The sequence below is a fragment of the Ornithodoros turicata genome, chromosome 7 (genome assembly GCF_037126465.1).
Source record: "Ornithodoros turicata isolate Travis chromosome 7, ASM3712646v1, whole genome shotgun sequence".
NCBI classification, from domain to species: Eukaryota; Metazoa; Arthropoda; class Arachnida; order Ixodida; family Argasidae; genus Ornithodoros; species Ornithodoros turicata.
Window position 1 is genome coordinate 43672797 of NC_088207.1, and position 18328 is coordinate 43691124.

At 43.0% G+C, this 18328-nt stretch overlaps 2 protein-coding genes across 4 annotated transcripts; one reads left to right on the forward strand and one right to left on the reverse strand.

Moving 5' to 3' along the window:
* Window positions 1-1591: 1591 nt before the first annotated feature.
* LOC135401181 (F-box DNA helicase 1-like) lies at window positions 1592-14828 on the reverse strand. Of its 3 annotated transcripts, none has more exons than XM_064633433.1 (21): window positions 14726-14828; window positions 11555-12078; window positions 11231-11481; window positions 11010-11137; window positions 10120-10240; window positions 9838-10019; window positions 9636-9755; window positions 9462-9559; window positions 9267-9345; window positions 9060-9149; window positions 8697-8937; window positions 8449-8614; window positions 7634-7770; window positions 6414-6513; window positions 6201-6343; window positions 6070-6130; window positions 5780-5968; window positions 4743-4862; window positions 4176-4276; window positions 2182-2316; window positions 1592-2077 (listed from the first exon to the last, which is right to left on the reverse strand). In XM_064633433.1, exons 2-21 carry the CDS (start codon window positions 12036-12038, stop codon window positions 1922-1924), a joined length of 3102 nt encoding a protein of 1033 aa, XP_064489503.1. In that variant the 5' UTR covers window positions 12039-12078; window positions 14726-14828; the 3' UTR covers window positions 1592-1921. The 3 variants fall into 3 exon arrangements, with proteins under 3 accessions (XP_064489503.1, XP_064489501.1, XP_064489502.1); XM_064633431.1 differs by lacking the exon at window positions 14726-14828 and adding an exon at window positions 12352-12547; XM_064633432.1 differs by lacking the exon at window positions 14726-14828 and adding an exon at window positions 12170-12342.
* Window positions 12860-17602, forward strand: LOC135401182 (uncharacterized). Its single transcript, XM_064633434.1, has 3 exons — window positions 12860-13434; window positions 16138-16303; window positions 16439-17602. Exons 1-3 carry the CDS (start codon window positions 13272-13274, stop codon window positions 16893-16895), a joined length of 786 nt encoding a protein of 261 aa, XP_064489504.1. The 5' UTR covers window positions 12860-13271; the 3' UTR covers window positions 16896-17602.
* Window positions 17603-18328: the final 726 nt, after the last annotated feature.

Genomic DNA, 18328 nt, shown 5'->3' on the forward strand with positions numbered 1-18328 from the left:
TTTTGGAGGGGGGGATTGGGTGGTTCATTGTCAAACCGCGTAACTGGGGAGGGGAGAGGAGGAAAACTAATATGTCATTTACCTTTTCTTTTTTTTTGCTACCTCTGATTACTTGATGAGGCTGCTACAAGGAAACCGTATTATTTGTCAATTAGGGGACTAATTAACACAGATATTTTAATCAAATTTTTCATGATTGACTTCAGGGAGCACATTGCAATTGCGATATTAAAGCCTGATCTCCACATGATCCACTCGAACCACTGATGAAGCACAAAAGTAATCGCAACGTGCGCCACAGACCTAACTATTTCAGCTCTGCCATCTGCTGCAAACCGCAAGTGATCGGCAAAAGAAAGACGTCGATATCTCTGCCCTCACTTAACGTCACAGAAAAACGTCGTACGCAATTCAGGCAAACCCTTATCGCGGCATGTCTCACGATCTTCGTTTTGTTTTTCTTTTTGACAAGACAAGGCAATGCAACATACTTTCGGCTAGCACATTGCCACGATTGGTGCAGGATTGAGACATAAAGAGACCAGAGACCGTTCCTATGGAGCCAGCGAAACCAGGGACCCGAAATCAACCGTATAGCCTATTCCGTTCATAGGTCTCCATGACCAGAGACATTTTGATGTTGTGTTACCATAAGCAGGTCTTGTACTTTTTTTTTTTTTTTTCGGGTGACAGTAGTTTGCGTTTGTGAGCATGACTTGCGATCGGAGTCTCAGGGTTCACTGTGGGAGTTACACCTCCACCACCCTTACTCTGTTGAGAGAGGCATCAACCTCCTGTATGATCAATATGGTGTACTGTGTCTGTCTGTGAAGCACTCACCAAAGTGACGAAATGTCTCAGAATGCCATTGTTCTGGTTTGCAGGACCGGCATGCCCTACGGGTTGTAGCACATAAAGTGCTGGCCACCCACTTGCGGAAACCTTGGTGTATTTTGAAAGTTGGTTTTTCCACTCTTAAGCTGGGTACTACATTGCTCTTGGGAAAAGGATGGTGGAGAGAAATGGAAAGCCCAGCATCAGCTATGATAGTGAGTCCCACTGGACATTGTAGGGAACTGCAATTTATTTCTGTCTATTTCCTTCTGTCATGATCTGTGCCAGAAGTGTGACTGAACCAGCGGCATAGCGTGGGTTCCCAGCGCCCGTGGTGAAACGAGTATCACGCATGCTTCAGTTGCTTCACACTGAGAATATGCGCTGCTGTCTCAACGCACACAGTCTACTGCCAAAACACACATGATGCAATTTTACACCGGCGTGGTATATCGAACTCGTTTCAATCGGGTCCGTCTTCGAGGTGCCCAGAAGATCGTTCCAACGGAGCACAATGTTAAAAAATTAAGATTTTTTTCAAGCTATAAATAGTTTTACCGTTTTTATTTCGAACTTTTTGTTCTCTCTGTCGATAACTTGTGCCCAAAAAAATCTTGCCTCTATGCCCCCCGCTCCACACTACACCACTGGGCTGAACATATTCAAAATTCAACACACAGGTATTCACTGCTTTCAGCATATTATGTATGTTACAAATGAATGTTATTTCCTTATTGCATTCACCACAACATGCACATGGTATAAAAAACTGCATGTATTGTACAGAGCCGGATAAAACATTTCAAAGGTAAATCAGTTCTGGGGACGATTACATAACGATAGAGTCCATCGCTCATATGGCACACAGATGTTTCACACTGTTGCAGCACACAATCTGCATGCCCTTCTATCATCCCTCAGACATCCTTCCAATTTAATCCAAAATAGGTCCATTCAGGTACACCGCACAATACAAGTGCATACAGTAATATGAATCTAAGCAATATGCATTGCACAGCTGTCCTTTGTCTTGAATTCCCCAGCAAGGATAAGCTTTCGAAATGGAAAACTGTAGTTGAAAAAGCATTCACAGAACACAGCTGTAGATGCTGTTCCACATCACGTGACCGACATCTCGCTGTGGAAACAGCACATCACCTGCTGGAAACTGCACCAGTGGCATGAACTCCGGGAATGCTGCACAGTTTTTACATAAGGGTCCCCCAGGGACGTCGTGTCTCGACTGAAAAATATTGTGCACGATAATGTATGCATCCAAGAAGTGTAACACTTAGAAAAGTCTCTGCAAACTACAAGCAATGCAACAAGAAAATGTGTGAAGCTTACGAGTTGATAGCTCTTGCGTAAAAGAACCAGGTTGTGAGATGGCTCAACAGGATTGTCGCAGGAACAACATGTGAGGGTATCTTGGTTCAGTTCTTTTAGCGCTTGCTGCTCTGTCCTCAGGTACTCAAACTTTTCCTGTGCACGAGTAAGCATGTGCATGTACCATGTGGATGTGGTCATGTGTGCAACTTCGCTCAGATATGATGGTAACCTTGTGGTTCATGACTTGATTGCTTTTTTTGCTTTTTTTATGCACAGCATACACTGAGGGACTCCGAAGCAAATGGCTACATAGCCTTACTAGGTACCAGAGTGCCATCCTGTTGCAGTTACAGATGTGCAATAAATCTTGCATGTGCCTACATATGAAAACTAGAAAGAACATAACGAGGAAAAGTAGAAAGAAATATAAAGAAGATGTATACACATTATAGAACAGAACATACAAAGCACGAACGAGTTAGGTGTCAATGTGTGGCGTTGTTTCTACACACTTCAAAAACGGAAAGAAGGCGAAGTACATGTACATAGCTTGTAGGGTGATCATATTCTGTAGTTATAGAGCGAAAACTCTGGGTTTGCTGGAGGTGTCACATGATAATCAATCATTTGTGTCACATCTTCTTGTTTGTACCTGGGGAGCTAAGCATTTCCTTGGTTCTCTAGTCTGACAAGAAACTGACTGTATGTATCTGCAGTTAAATAAAGCCCCAGTTTTAGTTAGCTTAATTTTTGTGTGAAAGCCTAACATCCACGACAAATAGTGGTGCCAGATTCAGTCAATTTACTTAATGCTTATTACAGATAGTTGAACCTCTATATAACGAATTTGTAAATGCTGACTCTTTGTTTCGTTAAATCGAGATATTCGTTAAATGGAACACGCCAAGTTAAACAAAGATGGCCGCTGCACTACCAGCGCCGCGCGTTCCGCAAAACGTCATTTGTCATGAAACAGGTACTAAGGTAAGAAGGGCACAAAATATCAAGCTTTATTCATTACATAATGCTGGGTAACGCGTATTTTGTGCACAATGTCGCTCTGAGCGTTCATAACCTTCGTAACTCCGGATGAACCTCGACTGCTTTCTCCTCCGCGCTCGCGTATCGAAGTTTCTTGGTTCGTTCACTTGCACTCATGACGTCCGGTAAGAACAATAGTACACCGCCGAAAAGAACGAGAAATGGGTACATGTCACGTAGACGTCTGCGCCGATGGAAACGTTGAACGGCAGTGGAATCATGCCCATTTTACCACCGTCAGCATTAGCGGCGCGAACAAAAACAAGTAATGAAAAGGCACAAAACCGCAACGTACTGTCGTCGTCATCAACACAAGCAGATTAGACTTCGCGAGATGGCAGCAAAAAATATCAGCAATGCGTGTTTTCTTGTCCGAAAACGGGTGCGAAGAGACCGTCGCGCCGGTTTTGAAACAGCGTCGGCGCACCGATTACCGGCGGAGGCGACGCACATGTCGGCACGTTCGTGCCTCCTGCACGTGACAACCGAAGTAACCAACGAAAACTGGCGTAAAGGACAACGGAGACGGAAAGTTTCTCCTCCTCTTCTTCGTGGTGAAAGGGAAAGACACGCGCAGAAGAGCCCAGGGACTTCGTTAAATAGAGGCGACCAAACGAACGTATTTCGTTAAATCGAGCTCAAAAATACATTGGCGTCTATGGGGACGCGCTCGTGGAACGGAAATTTTTCGTTAAACAGAGGATTTCGTTAAATCGACGTTCGTTATTTTAGAGGTTCAACTTATAATAATTTACACTTGCTGGTGAATTTCAACTGTGTTATTGCAAGTTTGTAAATTACGTTATATAGTAAAGTGCAGCTCATATATGTGACTCAAACAGCTTACACTGTCTTCTGAAATTCTATCAAATGCATTGAGAATGATGATAAAGAATAATTTGGACTAATCTAATTCACACAAATATTTTTACCCAAAGGTTTACTCTTAGAATGTTATAAACTGGATATACCTGTGCCTGGAGAAGTGTAAAATAAAGCATCCGTGACATGACAAGACGTCTCTTTGCTCTTGTCAGGGCAACGTACAATACATTGCACTCTTCTCTGTCAGCTGGGTTGGAGATATACAGGAAACAGAAATACATAAAACATTACTGTAAAAGCAGTGATTTTCGTGAAGGCCCAGTTTTTGCAACGTTTGCAAAACTTGCATATTTGTTGTACAGCACAACCACATTGAACACACACTGTGAAATTAGGGTGCACAACAGCGCTCCCCAAATGTGCATGTATCTAAATTTGAATACCCAAAGCCTCCATATTTCGAGCACTCTCTAGTAAACGTAATGTGTTGTAAAATAGAGAAGATGCTAAGGGACTAAGGGGAAGGTAGCGGGCTGTGCGAGCTTAAGCCACATTCATTTCAGTTGACGAATAAATGCCACAATGTTTGCAGCAGCTCAGCACGTTCCTTCCTCATGCAACGCTGTGCACTTTATGTATTGCACATTCCTGCTTTTGGGCATAAGGGTAGCACACTGAATTCAGTAAAGCAGTTGTAATGTGTAGCTACTTACATTCTCTAGTTGGGTGATAGCTCTGACCTAGGCCAGCTCTCCCAACAAAGAAGTCTTCACTTAAAATAACCGTGTCAAATTCTAGTCCTTTAGCTTTATGAGCCGTGGTGAAGACAATGTCTGAAAATGACAACAAATAACGTACACATCCACAGTGTTCTCTAGCTGACGCAGCACCAGCAGGCTACTTGCTGGTAAGTGGGGAACGCGTATGATAACTGATGACATGTCTGCAGGTTTGAACCTAGCCGAGGACATCAGCAACATTATGACACAATACAAGTTAGTACTTATGCTATTAGGCAAGTGTGTGTGTTGTCTTTCATGTGGGGCATTAAAGAATGTGTACCGCGCCTGTACTTTAGCACACTTTAGAAAACTTTCAGAGGGGCAAGAACAATCTGCAGATGAAATACCAGTCATTATCACAGTTGACTTGTAACATGAAGAGTAGGATCGTAATGTATCATGCATGTTTCCATTAATAAAATTATGTGTATGCATGCAGATTGATTGTGCAGATACTGCAGATATGCAACTTCAAAGCAACATTTCTCCAAATTTTATAGTTTTGAGAGAACATTTTGCAGGTGAATGCAAGTGTTTTTGGCACATAGCACCTACCAGCAGTGCTGAAGATCTTTATCAGTCAACTGCGTGTAGGCTGTGCAATGTGTTCGCAATATAAATGTAATGTACTTCCACATGTTTCATGTGACAACTTCGACAATGATTACGACAACCACAACGGCAGCACAACGGCATGTGGAGCTTGACAATTATACTCTTCCTGACCCCCCCGCCCCCGAGATAAATTAAATTGATTACTATTATGAACTTGCACTGTCACAAGACTTCAAAGTTCCTTATTCAAGCTGGGCAATTAACTGATTGTCATGTCGGCATGATCATGCCACACTCATGTCACATGTCTTGTACCTTTTCTGAAGTGGGAACTGCATTGACACACATAAAGCAAAATGTTACATTGATTAAACAATAAAACACCATTTTAATTACAAGGGGAGGATCCTTACTTGCATTATGTTCACTGAACTTGCAGTCACTTGTCAGCGTCCTCACATACACTGGCACTTGATGACCATGCTGTTCCACAAACTCGAGACGGCTCAAAAGTTCACTGTCCTCCGCGTGGCGTGCATACTGAAACAGTCTCTGGAAATTTGCAAATTTTCTAACAAATGGGTCTGTTATTCTGTTTTGCTCTGAAAGATGAGAAAAAGCAGGACGAGAGATCATTAGAGTGGCAATCATATAATGCTTTTTGTGCAGCAGTACTGAAACAAGATGCTCTCAGTGACATTACCTTGGTTGAATTTCAGCCTATAGATGTCCTCTATTTGCCCAAACCTGTAGCTCGCAAACCCCTAAAGTTTACAAAAGTGGGTTAAGGTCCTGAATAATTTGAATAAATCCACGGGAAAGTCACCATCGTACCCCTACGAATGCAGCCTTAACGTGAGTGACACCAAGGTCCCGGTGCTGTCCATTGCAAATTATTCTCACGGCTTCGTTGAACAACATCAGGTTACTTCGTGCAATGATGCAGATTTGTCCAACTCGACTACCATCTGTTTTACCTGTTCATAGAAAGGGGAAAGTAAAAGGTAAGTAAAAAAATTATTTGGATGTCAACGGGGCCCTGCCTACCTTCACGTGTGCAACCAACAATGGTCTTGTCATGAACACCTTTCAAGGATTCAAGGACACAAGATGCTACATAGCCAATTTCTGGCCCAAACCTAAAGGACTAAAAAAATGACAGTGATTGTACAGTACTTCTATTTCCACTCACGTGTCTGCATATACAACCCGTACTGGGTGCATTGAGAATGTATCAGTTTATTGCAGCTAATAGTAGACAACTCCCGGCCCCCACATGTGTTGCAGCATTTTTTTGCGTTGCTGGTGAGAAAGCGTCTTCTTCAAAAAATTCACTGGCGATTTAGTGGTAAATGAGAGAGAAATGCGTCCATACTTGACGTCCGGGTATCCACTTCCAGTTCAAACCCAACTTCCGGTTGTCCACCTCCAGTAAATGCTTGATTTCCGGTTTGACACTTTCAATTATTATATGCAAGTCCATTTAATTAAGCTTTAACTAGTCTCAATTACTTTCAATTACCCTTTAATTACGTTAGGTAATCGCAGGTTACATGAGGTAATCTTGAAAATCCTTAATTACCTTTAATTATGTTTACTTTCCTTAATTACTCTCAATTATCTTTAATTGACATTAATTACCTTTAACACCATTTATTTCCCTCCAGTATAAACTGCGGTTCCCTTTGGTATTCTTTAATTTCATTTAATCTTTCTCTTAATTACATAGTCTTACATTCATTACCTTTAAACTCAACTTTCTTACTTTAATTACCTCTAATTTCCTTCAATTACTCTTACTTCTTACTCTTATTTACCTTCGACTACTTCAATCTCAAATCACTTGCCTCCATTTACATTTACCCTCTTATATCCCCTTTGCATGTCCACTTATACCGCTGTCTCAGCTAGGCTTCACCATCACACACATGGACACACACACACACATACATACACCCTTTTCCATTTTGACGCTCCTAATGCTAATGCATTAAAATTGCTATTTTGCCACTTCCTTTGGAGGAGAGGTACGTGCTGCAGCTTAACCTCTGTACCAACGCACTCAACACATTGATATACTGCTCAATATGGCCAAATATCATCCCTCAAAAAATGTTATCAACAGCTGTTCTGCAGTTGCAGGCCTGATACCGTAAACTGCTTTCGTGCAGAATGCGTCAACCTACTCGGAGATGCTCATCAATAAAATGAGCACAGTTCAGTTTCTACTCACAATATGGTAGGACTCAAAGCCTGCAGAAACTAACCTTGGTAAGGTAGTACTTGTGTGTCCCAGGTACAGATGACAGTGCATCAATTGCTTTTCGGAATGCATAGATCTGCTGATGAGGATCACCGACAAGTATTTTTGGGCAGCGTTGGGCAAGAATGAAGTCAAGCATTGCTGTAGGAACATGGTGTGTAACAGTGAATAAACAATGCAACCAGGACAAAAATATGTGGGCATATGTTCGAACGAATACAGTACTGTATGTAAGCCATACCGAATGTGGCAATAAAATAGCGACTCGTATTTTAGTTAGGTGAACTATGCCTATTAAATTTGTCTCAACACATAAAAGATGAAAATTTAGAAGGATCCAATAACAAAAGGATAACACGAAGGAGACAAAGTGCATTGAAAACAACCAAACGTGTTCCTTGCGATGGCATTCGCCATGTTAGGTGCCACAAACAGGGTGCCGGTACTTCTCCACTTCTTTTCATGTAAAGTTTGCAACGGGATTAATAATTTTTTAGAAGTTTTACGCCGCAAGACGTGATATGATCGTATATACGTATATATATGCTCATACGGTGATCAGATATGGCCAGTAAGCACGATTGACGCATAGACATATGGTCGGTACGTTGGCACTGAAATCTCACCACACAGCACCCTGTATTTAACCCAGTTACTTTACAATTACCCATGATTGGTACCAACTAATCAACTGACACCAGTACGAATTTGTAATATGCATGCTCTGTGTGACAGAGTGACATTTGTGCTGTAGTTGCTGCACAGTTGTGGTGCTGAATTTTGCAGCAAAGCCCGCGATGTGTGCTCCATATATCGTACCAGGATTGCAGTCTTGAGACTCATCCACAAAGATGCAGTCATAAGAACCCAAATATGGTCTTTCAAGTTGAAACTTCTTCAGGTAACCATCGTGCGTTATCCTAACACTCAAGTCATTGGGGTCTATCACCCTCTGCCAAAACGCTTCTGCCTGCGCAGCGATCACCTAAAATAAGCAGAATGCAACTTAACAACGTGGCAAGCATAGCACAGTCACAAATCTAAAGCAAAAAAATTGCAAGACTTACCAACGACTCAGAAGCACTGAGTTCAATGGGTTCAACAATTTCATCATTCGCGGTATCACAGATACCGTACTTGGGAACATGTGCTGTTGTGATAAACTCGTCTGCTGAGGACATGAAGCTTTCAACTGTCTTGAGGACCAACTTCGTGAACCGAAGATGATTCATAGGAATTTCAGCTGGCTTTGTTATCGTGTCCTTTACGTCAAAAACCTTGAAGTTTGCAGTCATCTTGTGCCTGTACCTGTCACCGTTAACAGACAATGTTTCTGTGAAGTAAGCGCGGCACTGGTTCCCAAATAAGACTTACATTTGTTCCATCACTCCCAGCCAGTTTTATCGACTTTTAAAGCAGAGAAGCCTTACCTGAAGCCGACTTTTCCAAACGCCAACGAGTGGGCCGTACGACACTCAACGTTCTTAGGAAACGTTCTCTTGGCAAGCTGTTCCACTGACCTGAAATGCAAGATGCCATTTTATTTTTGATCAGAAAAGCTTCGCTTTAGTTCTAAGTTGCTCCTTACATACTAAAATTACTGCGGCAAATCCGAAAAGCAAGTCAAAGCAACCTACTTGTTGTAGACAACGTTGAGGAATTTCATTGACGGCCGTGTACGTGCATATTCCACTAACGTTGATGTTTTACCAGTGCCTAGAAAATGTTCACAAAGAACAAACATTAAAAGTACGGACTGTAGATTTTCGCAACTGCATGACAAAGCTGTTCCATTTCGTAGTTACGTGAAAGAATAATTTGCCATCACATACCTGCAAAAGCAATGATAAGCACAGTATCACGTGCTTTCAGTTCGTGATTTATTATCCTCATTTGCTCGTGTGTGTACTTCACACCTTGGTTACCGGTGCTGATAATGATGGAATAATAGAATGCTCAATGTCACCGCCTCCACCAGCAAGCGCAACTAGAAAATCCATTCTTACCCAAATTTCATTATGTTCTGCTGACCTTTGTGGGACACATGAAGGGCAGAGATGTCCTTCAGGGTTCCAGACCAGGAATTTTCAAAAAGGTGCAACGCATAATACACCCTGTAATGAAGGCTGGATAGCAAATTGTAAAGATGAAATTCAGCCGTAGTAACTTCTTTGTGAATTACTCAGGAGCACATCAAGGCATATTTACCCGTGATTAATACCGAGAGCAATCTTGAAGTTCAAAAGGAATGTGCCAATGCAGTACAATGCCTCGCTAATTGCCAGCGCATCAACAGTTGAAGATAAGGACCTCTGGAGAATCCCATAGACATCCCACACAGACTCGGAGACAAGGACCAACACACAGAGCAAGCACCACAGGTTAGGGGACTGTAGCAAGATGATGTAGCAGCATGATGTACAAATATGAAGACAAGCAATTATCTGTGCCACTGATAAATGATGAATGTGTCATCATAGAAGATCTTACTCCACAACTGATGCAGTCCGGGAAGCTCTGCTGGAGAACAGTCCAAGCTATATCATACTTATGATGCTTACGAAGAACCACTTCTAAGCCCCTGGGGCTCTTTTTGAAGCTCATCATGAACCTACATACAGTGGAAGAAATAGAATCTTCCATCAGAATAACTGTCCATTCACCATTACTCATTGATAGGGTTCTTTGCTGCATGCATGTACAGAGATCACCACTGTCTCTTCAACCTTCCACAGTTACGTGTGGGCCATGTGAACCACTGACCAATGTACCAAGCACACAATGCATCGATGCTCAAAAATGAGGTAGATTATGCCTAAGGACATGGAGTTTGTGTCGTCTGTTCCCCTGTTTTAGTATTCAGCATGTCACAGCTACTCCGAAAACTGTCTCATAAACACTAGAAAAAACTTGTGAAAGGATCGTTATTGACAATTATGCTCAATATTGTAAGCAAGACACCTTTCTTCTACATAAAAGGTAGACGTTCTTTTTTATCTCCGCCACCACTAACGTTTCTCACTACCGATATGTCAGCGCATCGTTTGTGATACTAAGCACCAAAATCCTGTAAGTAGAAATGAAAGGAGTACCAACCTTCATTCAAACAAAGTTTGTGATGAAACGTCCCACTACTCCTCTATTATGTTTTGTTCATTCAACAAAAATTGCAAGAAGGCGGACTTTCACTGGATGAACAAAACCACCATAGAGGAGTCGTAGGACGTAGCATCGCAAAGTTTGTTTGAATAGAGGTAAATACTAGAACTTTGGGTTTTTCAGTTAAACACTGTGAAACCGCTTTTCAATTCCAATTTTCATGATCCTCACAGAGTGACCTTTACAGCAACATAGCATGAAATAATGAAATATAAGCTTACTGTATGAGTCGCTGAAGACAATTTTCAATGTGAAGTGAGTTCAGTGAGCATTCTGCCTCTATTTCCCCGATGAACTCAATCCTCTTCGTGGCTTTATACCTGTAATAAGCTTTTCGGTATTGCAGAAACTGAAATGTTAAATAGATGCATGTCAACTATTTTGAGGTGGCTCAGCAGCAATATTCTGTAGCCAAACTAAATGAGAACATTATCTAACGTACTGTAGGATTGCTGATTACTCTGTGCCATCTTACACATACTAAACTGTATGTCAAAAGCAAATCCTGAAGGCTGAGATGAGCAAAAATAATCTCAAGCAGTTCGTCAGGAACCTGCTCAAAATAATCTGCAGTATCAAGTTGCTCAGCCAGATGCTTTCCTGTAAGACCATATTCATTTCCAACGATAACGCAGTCAGAATCATCAGATTCAACTGTGCAATTATTTTCCTCTTCCTGGGGAGCTTGGAATTCTATGAAAGAAACAGGCAATTCAATTTCTATAGTTTACAACCACAAAGTGACAAGAACTGTCTTCAACCGTACCAAAAGGATTACTTGGTGATGCAGCTCCATGGGCGTCATCAGCCAAGTCAGCCTCATGCTGTTGAATAGAATGCTGTTTGAAGTGAGATTTCTTAGGTGAGACTGTGAAGTAAGAAGTTATGCTTCTACTGTTTGTGTCACATTTATCATTTTTAAATCTCTTTGCTGGTGTTTGCTTCACTTCCGCTGAATCTCCCTTGCTGCTACCCGGCGCCAATTCCATTTTTACGAAAACTTCTGCGGCGGTTTGGAAGTGTGGAACCTCCGGAGCACGATCACGTCCACACCTTGAGGTACTCGGAGCAGGGTTATGCATCTGTGAGAGTTTCCTTTTAGAACGATGTATCGGATAGAGACCCCGGTTCGGATCTCGCGACGATCTTCTAATGCTGTTTGGATTAGCCAAAGGAGCAGCACCTTCATCGGATGCACCATACGTTTCGATGTCGACGTATGAAAAGTGTACTTTCGTGCAGCGGTGCATGTCACGTCTCAGTCACACTCATTGTGCTTCCGTTGTCACGCTGAAAACGAGGTAAAAGCAGCCTTGGTTAGCTCACCGATCACAAAAGGGCAATAATATATATTGCCCAATATATAAATTCGGCTGCCCACCAAAAAACACACTGCACAAACGGAATTGCTTTCAAGCCTGTTTTAAACAAACAACTTGACATTCATTTGCACCGTACACAAACATTGTGCACATCGCACTAGCGGTGGCTACAGTTCGGAACTTCTTGTTGTTTCAAAGTAAAGTTAACGTAAACCAAGAAAGTGAAATTTAAAACACTCACACACATTTGGCCTTGGATTGGACTACCCCATAGCCAAGCCAAACTACAGCCATAACCAAAATGCTGATACAATGTGGCCAGCGTGTAAATCATCTTCCACCGACTTTAGGGGCTGTTCTTGCTTTGTAGTTCAGCTGTGGTAGATGGTAGATGAGAGATGAGGTGCCATGTGACAGCCTGTATCCCTTATGCATATAGTTTGAGCGCTAAAACTGACAAAAAAGTGATCCGCAAACCGAATTTCTTTCAAGCTATTGGACATTGGTTTGCACCGCACACGAACACATCGCACTTGCGGTGGCTAGGTGGCTACCAACCCTATCAACGTTCGGAACTTCTCGTTGTTTCAAAGGAAAGTTACCGCAATCCAAGAAAGTGAACACCACACATACATAACATGACGAGTACGTGAAGGGATCGATACCGATATGTTCTCACGCTCACAAACCATGTCACAAACATTCGTTTTTAGATTGAACTATAGCATAGCCAAGCCAAACTACAGCCATAGCCAAAGCCGAAGGGCTGGGACGCCAGCGTTATGATTTCTATGCCAGCGTGTAAATAATCATCTTCTACTGACTTTAGTGGCTGTCCTTCCTTGGACTTCACTTGACTGCAGGTCTTTCCTTTAGGGCGTTGCTCTTTCTGCAGAAAGACATCGTGTGTAGTGGATGTGGCTATTCTTTTTTTCGGGTCAGGAAAAAAGCGACGAGCGAGCGCGCGCTACGAGGTTCACTGTCGTCGGCAGCCGTCGGAGTGTTTGTGTTTATACTCAAGCGGCAGAGAACGTACAGCGTTAATCAGCGTGCTCTGGCTGCGGTGCGCGTACTTCACGTTGGCGTTGCGCGGCAGCATTCGCCGGTACACGCTTTGCCACACTTTCAAGTGTGCTTCGTGAAGAGAAGAAGCAAAGAAAAATGGCGGAGTCCAGGGAACTGACGACAGATGAAGCGGAAAGACTCATCGAGGCAGTCAGAGAACATCCATGCCTCTACAACACTCGTCTGCTGGAGTACCGGGACATTGGGCGGAAAGAAAATGCGTGGGAAGCTGTACGTGCCACCTGCATGTTCCAAACCAGTGAGTACAGTTTTTCGACACCACCCCGTGTAGCAAAAGGTGGTATAGTAAATGTCAACTGGACGTCTGAATTAAGACGAATGGCATGCCTACCGGACGTATCTAAAATTCCTCTAGCAAAGCTAAAGTTACGCCACCTAGATGTCGTTTAACCGTAGGTATCAAAGGGCTTACTCTACCCAACTTCGGACATTTTATAGACCAGACTGAGGGATCTTCTAGCCCTGTATTAGCATTAATGTCTAAATTTAGGTCAAGGCTATATACCTCAATATTCCTTGCAACGTATAAGGTTATGCCTTCGTTTGGCATTACTTAGACAGCAGCCTTTCTGTATTTGTGTATGCTTTCCGAAATGTCTGCTGCACGTGTGAAAAGAACTCGAAGAACACGCAGTAACTCACACAAGGAACATTTTGCCAAAAATGCTGTTAGAACACTGCAAAAGTGACTAGCATATGCAGTTTTGTGCCGCACTAGAAAAGAATGGTACTAGACTATAGTGGCTATACATAATATAATAAAATGCAATATATACAAGGCAATACATTAATACACGATACAATAGTGGTACAGCCACTTATCACAGGCTAGACAATGACAAGTTAATAATATTCATAATATCGCAACACACATTGTTCAACTTCTTGAAATAACATTGAAATATTAAGCCCCTGTAGGCTGGCTCTGGAAGTACAAAAAAGCAAAAGACTTATTTAAAACAATATTTCAAACTGTGGTCAACGCCCCGAAAAAGCAGTTGAATGCCCCACATTTTGGTGGCAGACACTCGGTATAGTACTTCTCAAGCGGCATACAGAAATGCATATTGACTAATGTTATGGTGTTCATAATAACACACAGTCGAATATTTGTCAGTTTACAAATATTTGACTAACGTAACCCCAACTATAACTAACTTAAAAAACTAACTAACCCTTTCAAAAAACGACGTCAGGCTGTAATTAGGGACCTTGATGCTCGGATGTGGCATCGAAACGTCAAGGTCCAATTTCATCCATGTACACTGCGCCTCTTTACTACCTCCTCGGGACGGCGGAGTCATACGGCATGACACGGCAGAGGTAGAAACAGACAAGTACATACATGTCACAAAACTGCCCATATACATGGTGGCTCAATAACCGTGTGAAAAAATTATAATTAAAAAAGTATGCAGCGTAAGCATATGCAGTCAACGGTATTTAGTCGTTGACCGCATGTTTTTGCCACACGTTGTGGTAGTTAGCACACATATAATTGAACTTGAAAATTAACCAAGATAACGTACCTTTTTTCTTCGTGAATTCAATGGCCCATAGCCACAACAAACAATTCCAACACAAATAAGAGAGTTTTTCATCAACCCTCTACAAAAATTTTACAGCGCAAAAATCCGTCGCCCGCTTGCTGAAACTCAGACTTGCGGAACCGTCGACTCCGCCTGTATCGAGGTGAAGTGGAGAGAGTGGCAGGGCACTGCATTATCGTCGGAAGCCCTGTCGCGCAACCCGTGCTATCAGTGGCTGCTGGGCTGGCTGATGACAGACGCATGGATAGGGACCAAAATATGATTGCAGCGTGGCTTATTTTGTTCTCGCAACTGGGGGTAGGGGCCGTAGGGCCCTTGGGCGAAGCGAACTGCTCCGCAGCGGCAAATGTCAGCGAACGGGCCTCGGCTGCCAAAGTTTTGTAGAAACCTGATGAAAAACTTCCTGATTTCTGTTGGAGGTGTGTGTGTGTGTGGGGGGGGGGGGGGGTACATGTTTATTAAGAAAAAAGAAAGGAAAGGTTAGCTTCTGTTTCTGTTGCGGTTGTTATGGTGATGCCTAATGGCTATTCCCGTTGTGCGATGACATTTGAGTGACTTTTCATTTTATTTTTTGTATTTTGGTGACTCCACCCGTGTAGTGCTCTAAATACTACACGTGGGCATGGAAACAAAGAGCAATATTGGATCTCGAGGGTGCATCCCTCTCTTACCTCGTCCCATTCCTCATAACTCTATGACATCAACACATGACTATACTCCACCATAGCACGAGGATGACAGGCTACAATTTTTAGTTATTTATTTTTTACTTTTTTCATTTCACCGTGGCTACGGCAGTATTATTTACTACTGAGAGCGTTCGCTTACGCATGCGACATTGGATGAAGGTCACGCCCATCTTGAGTTGCTGGACTCAGAGTGACCGAAGACTGAAGACATGTTCCTACATTTCTTTAAAAAATATTCCAAGATGTGCGCATCCCAATGACGTAAAATTACGCGTGTGTGTACGTGTGACACTGAAGCAGCACTTGGGGCAAAACAGGTTGCTGCCAGTGTCGGATTGTCTGTCCTCCAGCAGCTCTGTAACAGCCGTTCCGTTACCGGAAACAGTAACGGAGACGTAACGTAAACGAAATTGAAAGGCTGGTATCAGAAACGGTTAACGGAAACGAAAATATAGCAGTAACGAAAATGAAAACAGTAACGAAAATACGTCCGTTACCCTTCCCTGCTAAATAGACGTATAGTAGACGTCTTCATGCAGACATCCGCTAAACATCTCACTCCGTATGGAGGTCGAGTAGACGTCTATTGTCCTCCCATGCGCTACCTCCGTGCTGTAGTCTTTCGTTTTATTTAGTATTATTATTATTATTGTTTTTTTATTTGTATTGTTTTGTAGCGGTCTTCTATTCTCTTCTTTGCAGCGGAAGAAACGAAGAAACATTGGAAAAGGCTCAGAGACCGCTACGTTCGGGAACTGCGCGTATCGGACGAGTCCACAAGAAGCGGCAGTGGGCCCATCCGCAAGAAACAGCAGTGGCAGTTCCTTGCGCATATGGAATTTTATCGGGACTGCCTGAGACCTAGGAAGTACGTGAAAATCCGAATATCCCAGCGAATATTCATCAAAGCAGAGCAGTGCACCGTCAGATGTTAGCTGATAGTTAGTTAGTTTGTTGCGAATTGAGAAGTAGATTTACATATTCTTCTTTGCCTCTATTCCAGGATGACTTCTAACGTGCAGCTGTTAAGTGCAGCTGATGAAGATGTCGCATTGCAAAGCTCGACGCCCCAGGTCATTTTCGATTCTATGATGCAAAGTGAAAGAGTGGATGGGAACCAGAGCGATGACGATGCTGTGAATGGGGACGACAATGATGCACCTTGGCCACAACCGAATACCCCAGTGAACTCGAGAGGCCAAGAATCACCATACCATGCGAATGAACAATTGCCCGCAAGGCCAGCAAATGCCTCTTTCTCAAAAAAGAGGAAGGAACCCGACATAGTGGAACGAGAGCTACTCAACCAGCTACAAGTCAAAATGTCGGAAAATGAGGCCTTTTGCTACTCGGTAGCGCGCACCCTGGACCGTTGGGACAGTCTAATAAGTGCGCGTTTCAAGGCTGACGTAATGCAGCTGATAGTAAAATACGAAGAAGAGAATCTTCAATTGACTTAAGGGGGAGTCACTTCTTAGGAAGTCTGTGGGGAATTTTTGTTCGCAGGGTTCTCGCAAATCTCGCGAAATTTCTACACGAAACAGATACAGGCGTGTTCCCCTCGAGTTTATCTAGGGAATGACATATTTTTGAAGGCTTGAAGCGATCCACTGATTTTTGGCGAATTAAAGTTTGTCAAATTTTCAATACGTGGGAGTCTATGAGAGATGCAACAAAATCGCTTCTCTCGGCACGCCCGCCCGCGATACTTGGGCAAAAATGGTGTCATTCCCTACAGTAACAGTCGGAGAATTGATTGCAATCAACAAATTCGACGAGCTTACTGCAGTTTTCCAGATACCTACGAATGAAAATAATGGCTTTGGCGTTTGTTATCATGTTCTGCACGCTGGCGCCGACTACATTACCAAAGCGCGGAAGGAAAGCAATGCGAAGAAAATTTGGGGACGGTACAGCCAACTCTCTCCGGAAGCGAACGTCCGCATGAGTCCGCCTTAATAGTACGAAAGAGAGCACATGTTAAACGTTTATTCAGCGCTTATTCAAGAGCGAATAAAATGTTCAGTGAAACGGGCTGTACAGCATTAAATGCAGTGTTCCGGCGGTAACACGTCAGGTCCTATACACAACTCCACCATGCCACTCAATACGTCCCTCAGACTAAATAAAATAATCTGCTAGGTGGTCTCACTGTGATCGCATTAGGTACGATGTCAGTGGAAAAGTTTTGTCACCGAGAAAACACAGGGGCCAGACGCGCCGCTGTGACACGGGCAGTCTTCAGTTATCATTGAACCAGAGCTCTACGTAAATTGAACATGCGTGTAGCGCCGCCCAGCATGTGACGTGTCAACCTCTCAAAGAGTATTGGATCAAATCATCAATCAGTACTGGATTGTTTGAAAAGTTAACACGTCACACAGTCAGTGGCGCCACGCGCATGTGCAATGGCCATTTGTTTTAATGCTAATTACAGACATGTGCATAAGACATTATGGAATGCGCACAAAAGACATTCCTTTTTGTGTCTTTTGTGCGCATTCCATAACGTCCTATGTACACAGAGCCGTTTGAGACTCGCGAACTTTTTCCCGCATATTGTAGTTCAGGTGAAATCTCGAAAGATCGAAAGCAATCCAGTACAGGAATAGAACACGTTTCGGCATCTGTACCTCGCCTGGATCGCGACACTTCGCTGCGCCAACGCCATCTAGACACAGAAGGTGTCCTGAATGTCTCCTCTCACTCCTTCGCCACGTGCACATAGAAGGTGGCTCGCATGTTGTCTGCTTCAGCCAATGGCGGCAGACGATTTCAAGCACAGACTTTCTGTGGCTATACCAGTGGACAGGAAAGGCTAATGGTAACGGAAACAGAAACGGTATATTCCCGAATTTGAGATGGTAACGATAACGGAAACGCATACCACGGT

Excerpts from the sequence above, each read along its gene's own strand:
- LOC135401181 (XM_064633433.1), bottom strand. The coding sequence starts at position 12,038 with ATGCACCGCTGCACGAAAGTACACTTTTCATACGTCGACATCGAAACG. Across the intron at positions 11,482-11,554 it reads ATCACCAAGTAATCCTTTTG|AATTCCAAGCTCCCCAGGAA; the intron begins GTACGGTTGAAG and ends TTTCTTTCATAG. Across the intron at positions 5,969-6,069 it reads TAGGCTGAAATTCAACCAAG|AGCAAAACAGAATAACAGAC; the intron begins GTAATGTCACTG and ends CTCATCTTTCAG.
- LOC135401182 (XM_064633434.1), top strand. The coding sequence starts at position 13,272 with ATGGCGGAGTCCAGGGAACTGACGACAGATGAAGCGGAAAGACTCATC. Across the intron at positions 13,435-16,137 it reads CACCTGCATGTTCCAAACCA|CGGAAGAAACGAAGAAACAT; the intron begins GTGAGTACAGTT and ends TCTTCTTTGCAG. Across the intron at positions 16,304-16,438 it reads GACTGCCTGAGACCTAGGAA|GATGACTTCTAACGTGCAGC; the intron begins GTACGTGAAAAT and ends CCTCTATTCCAG.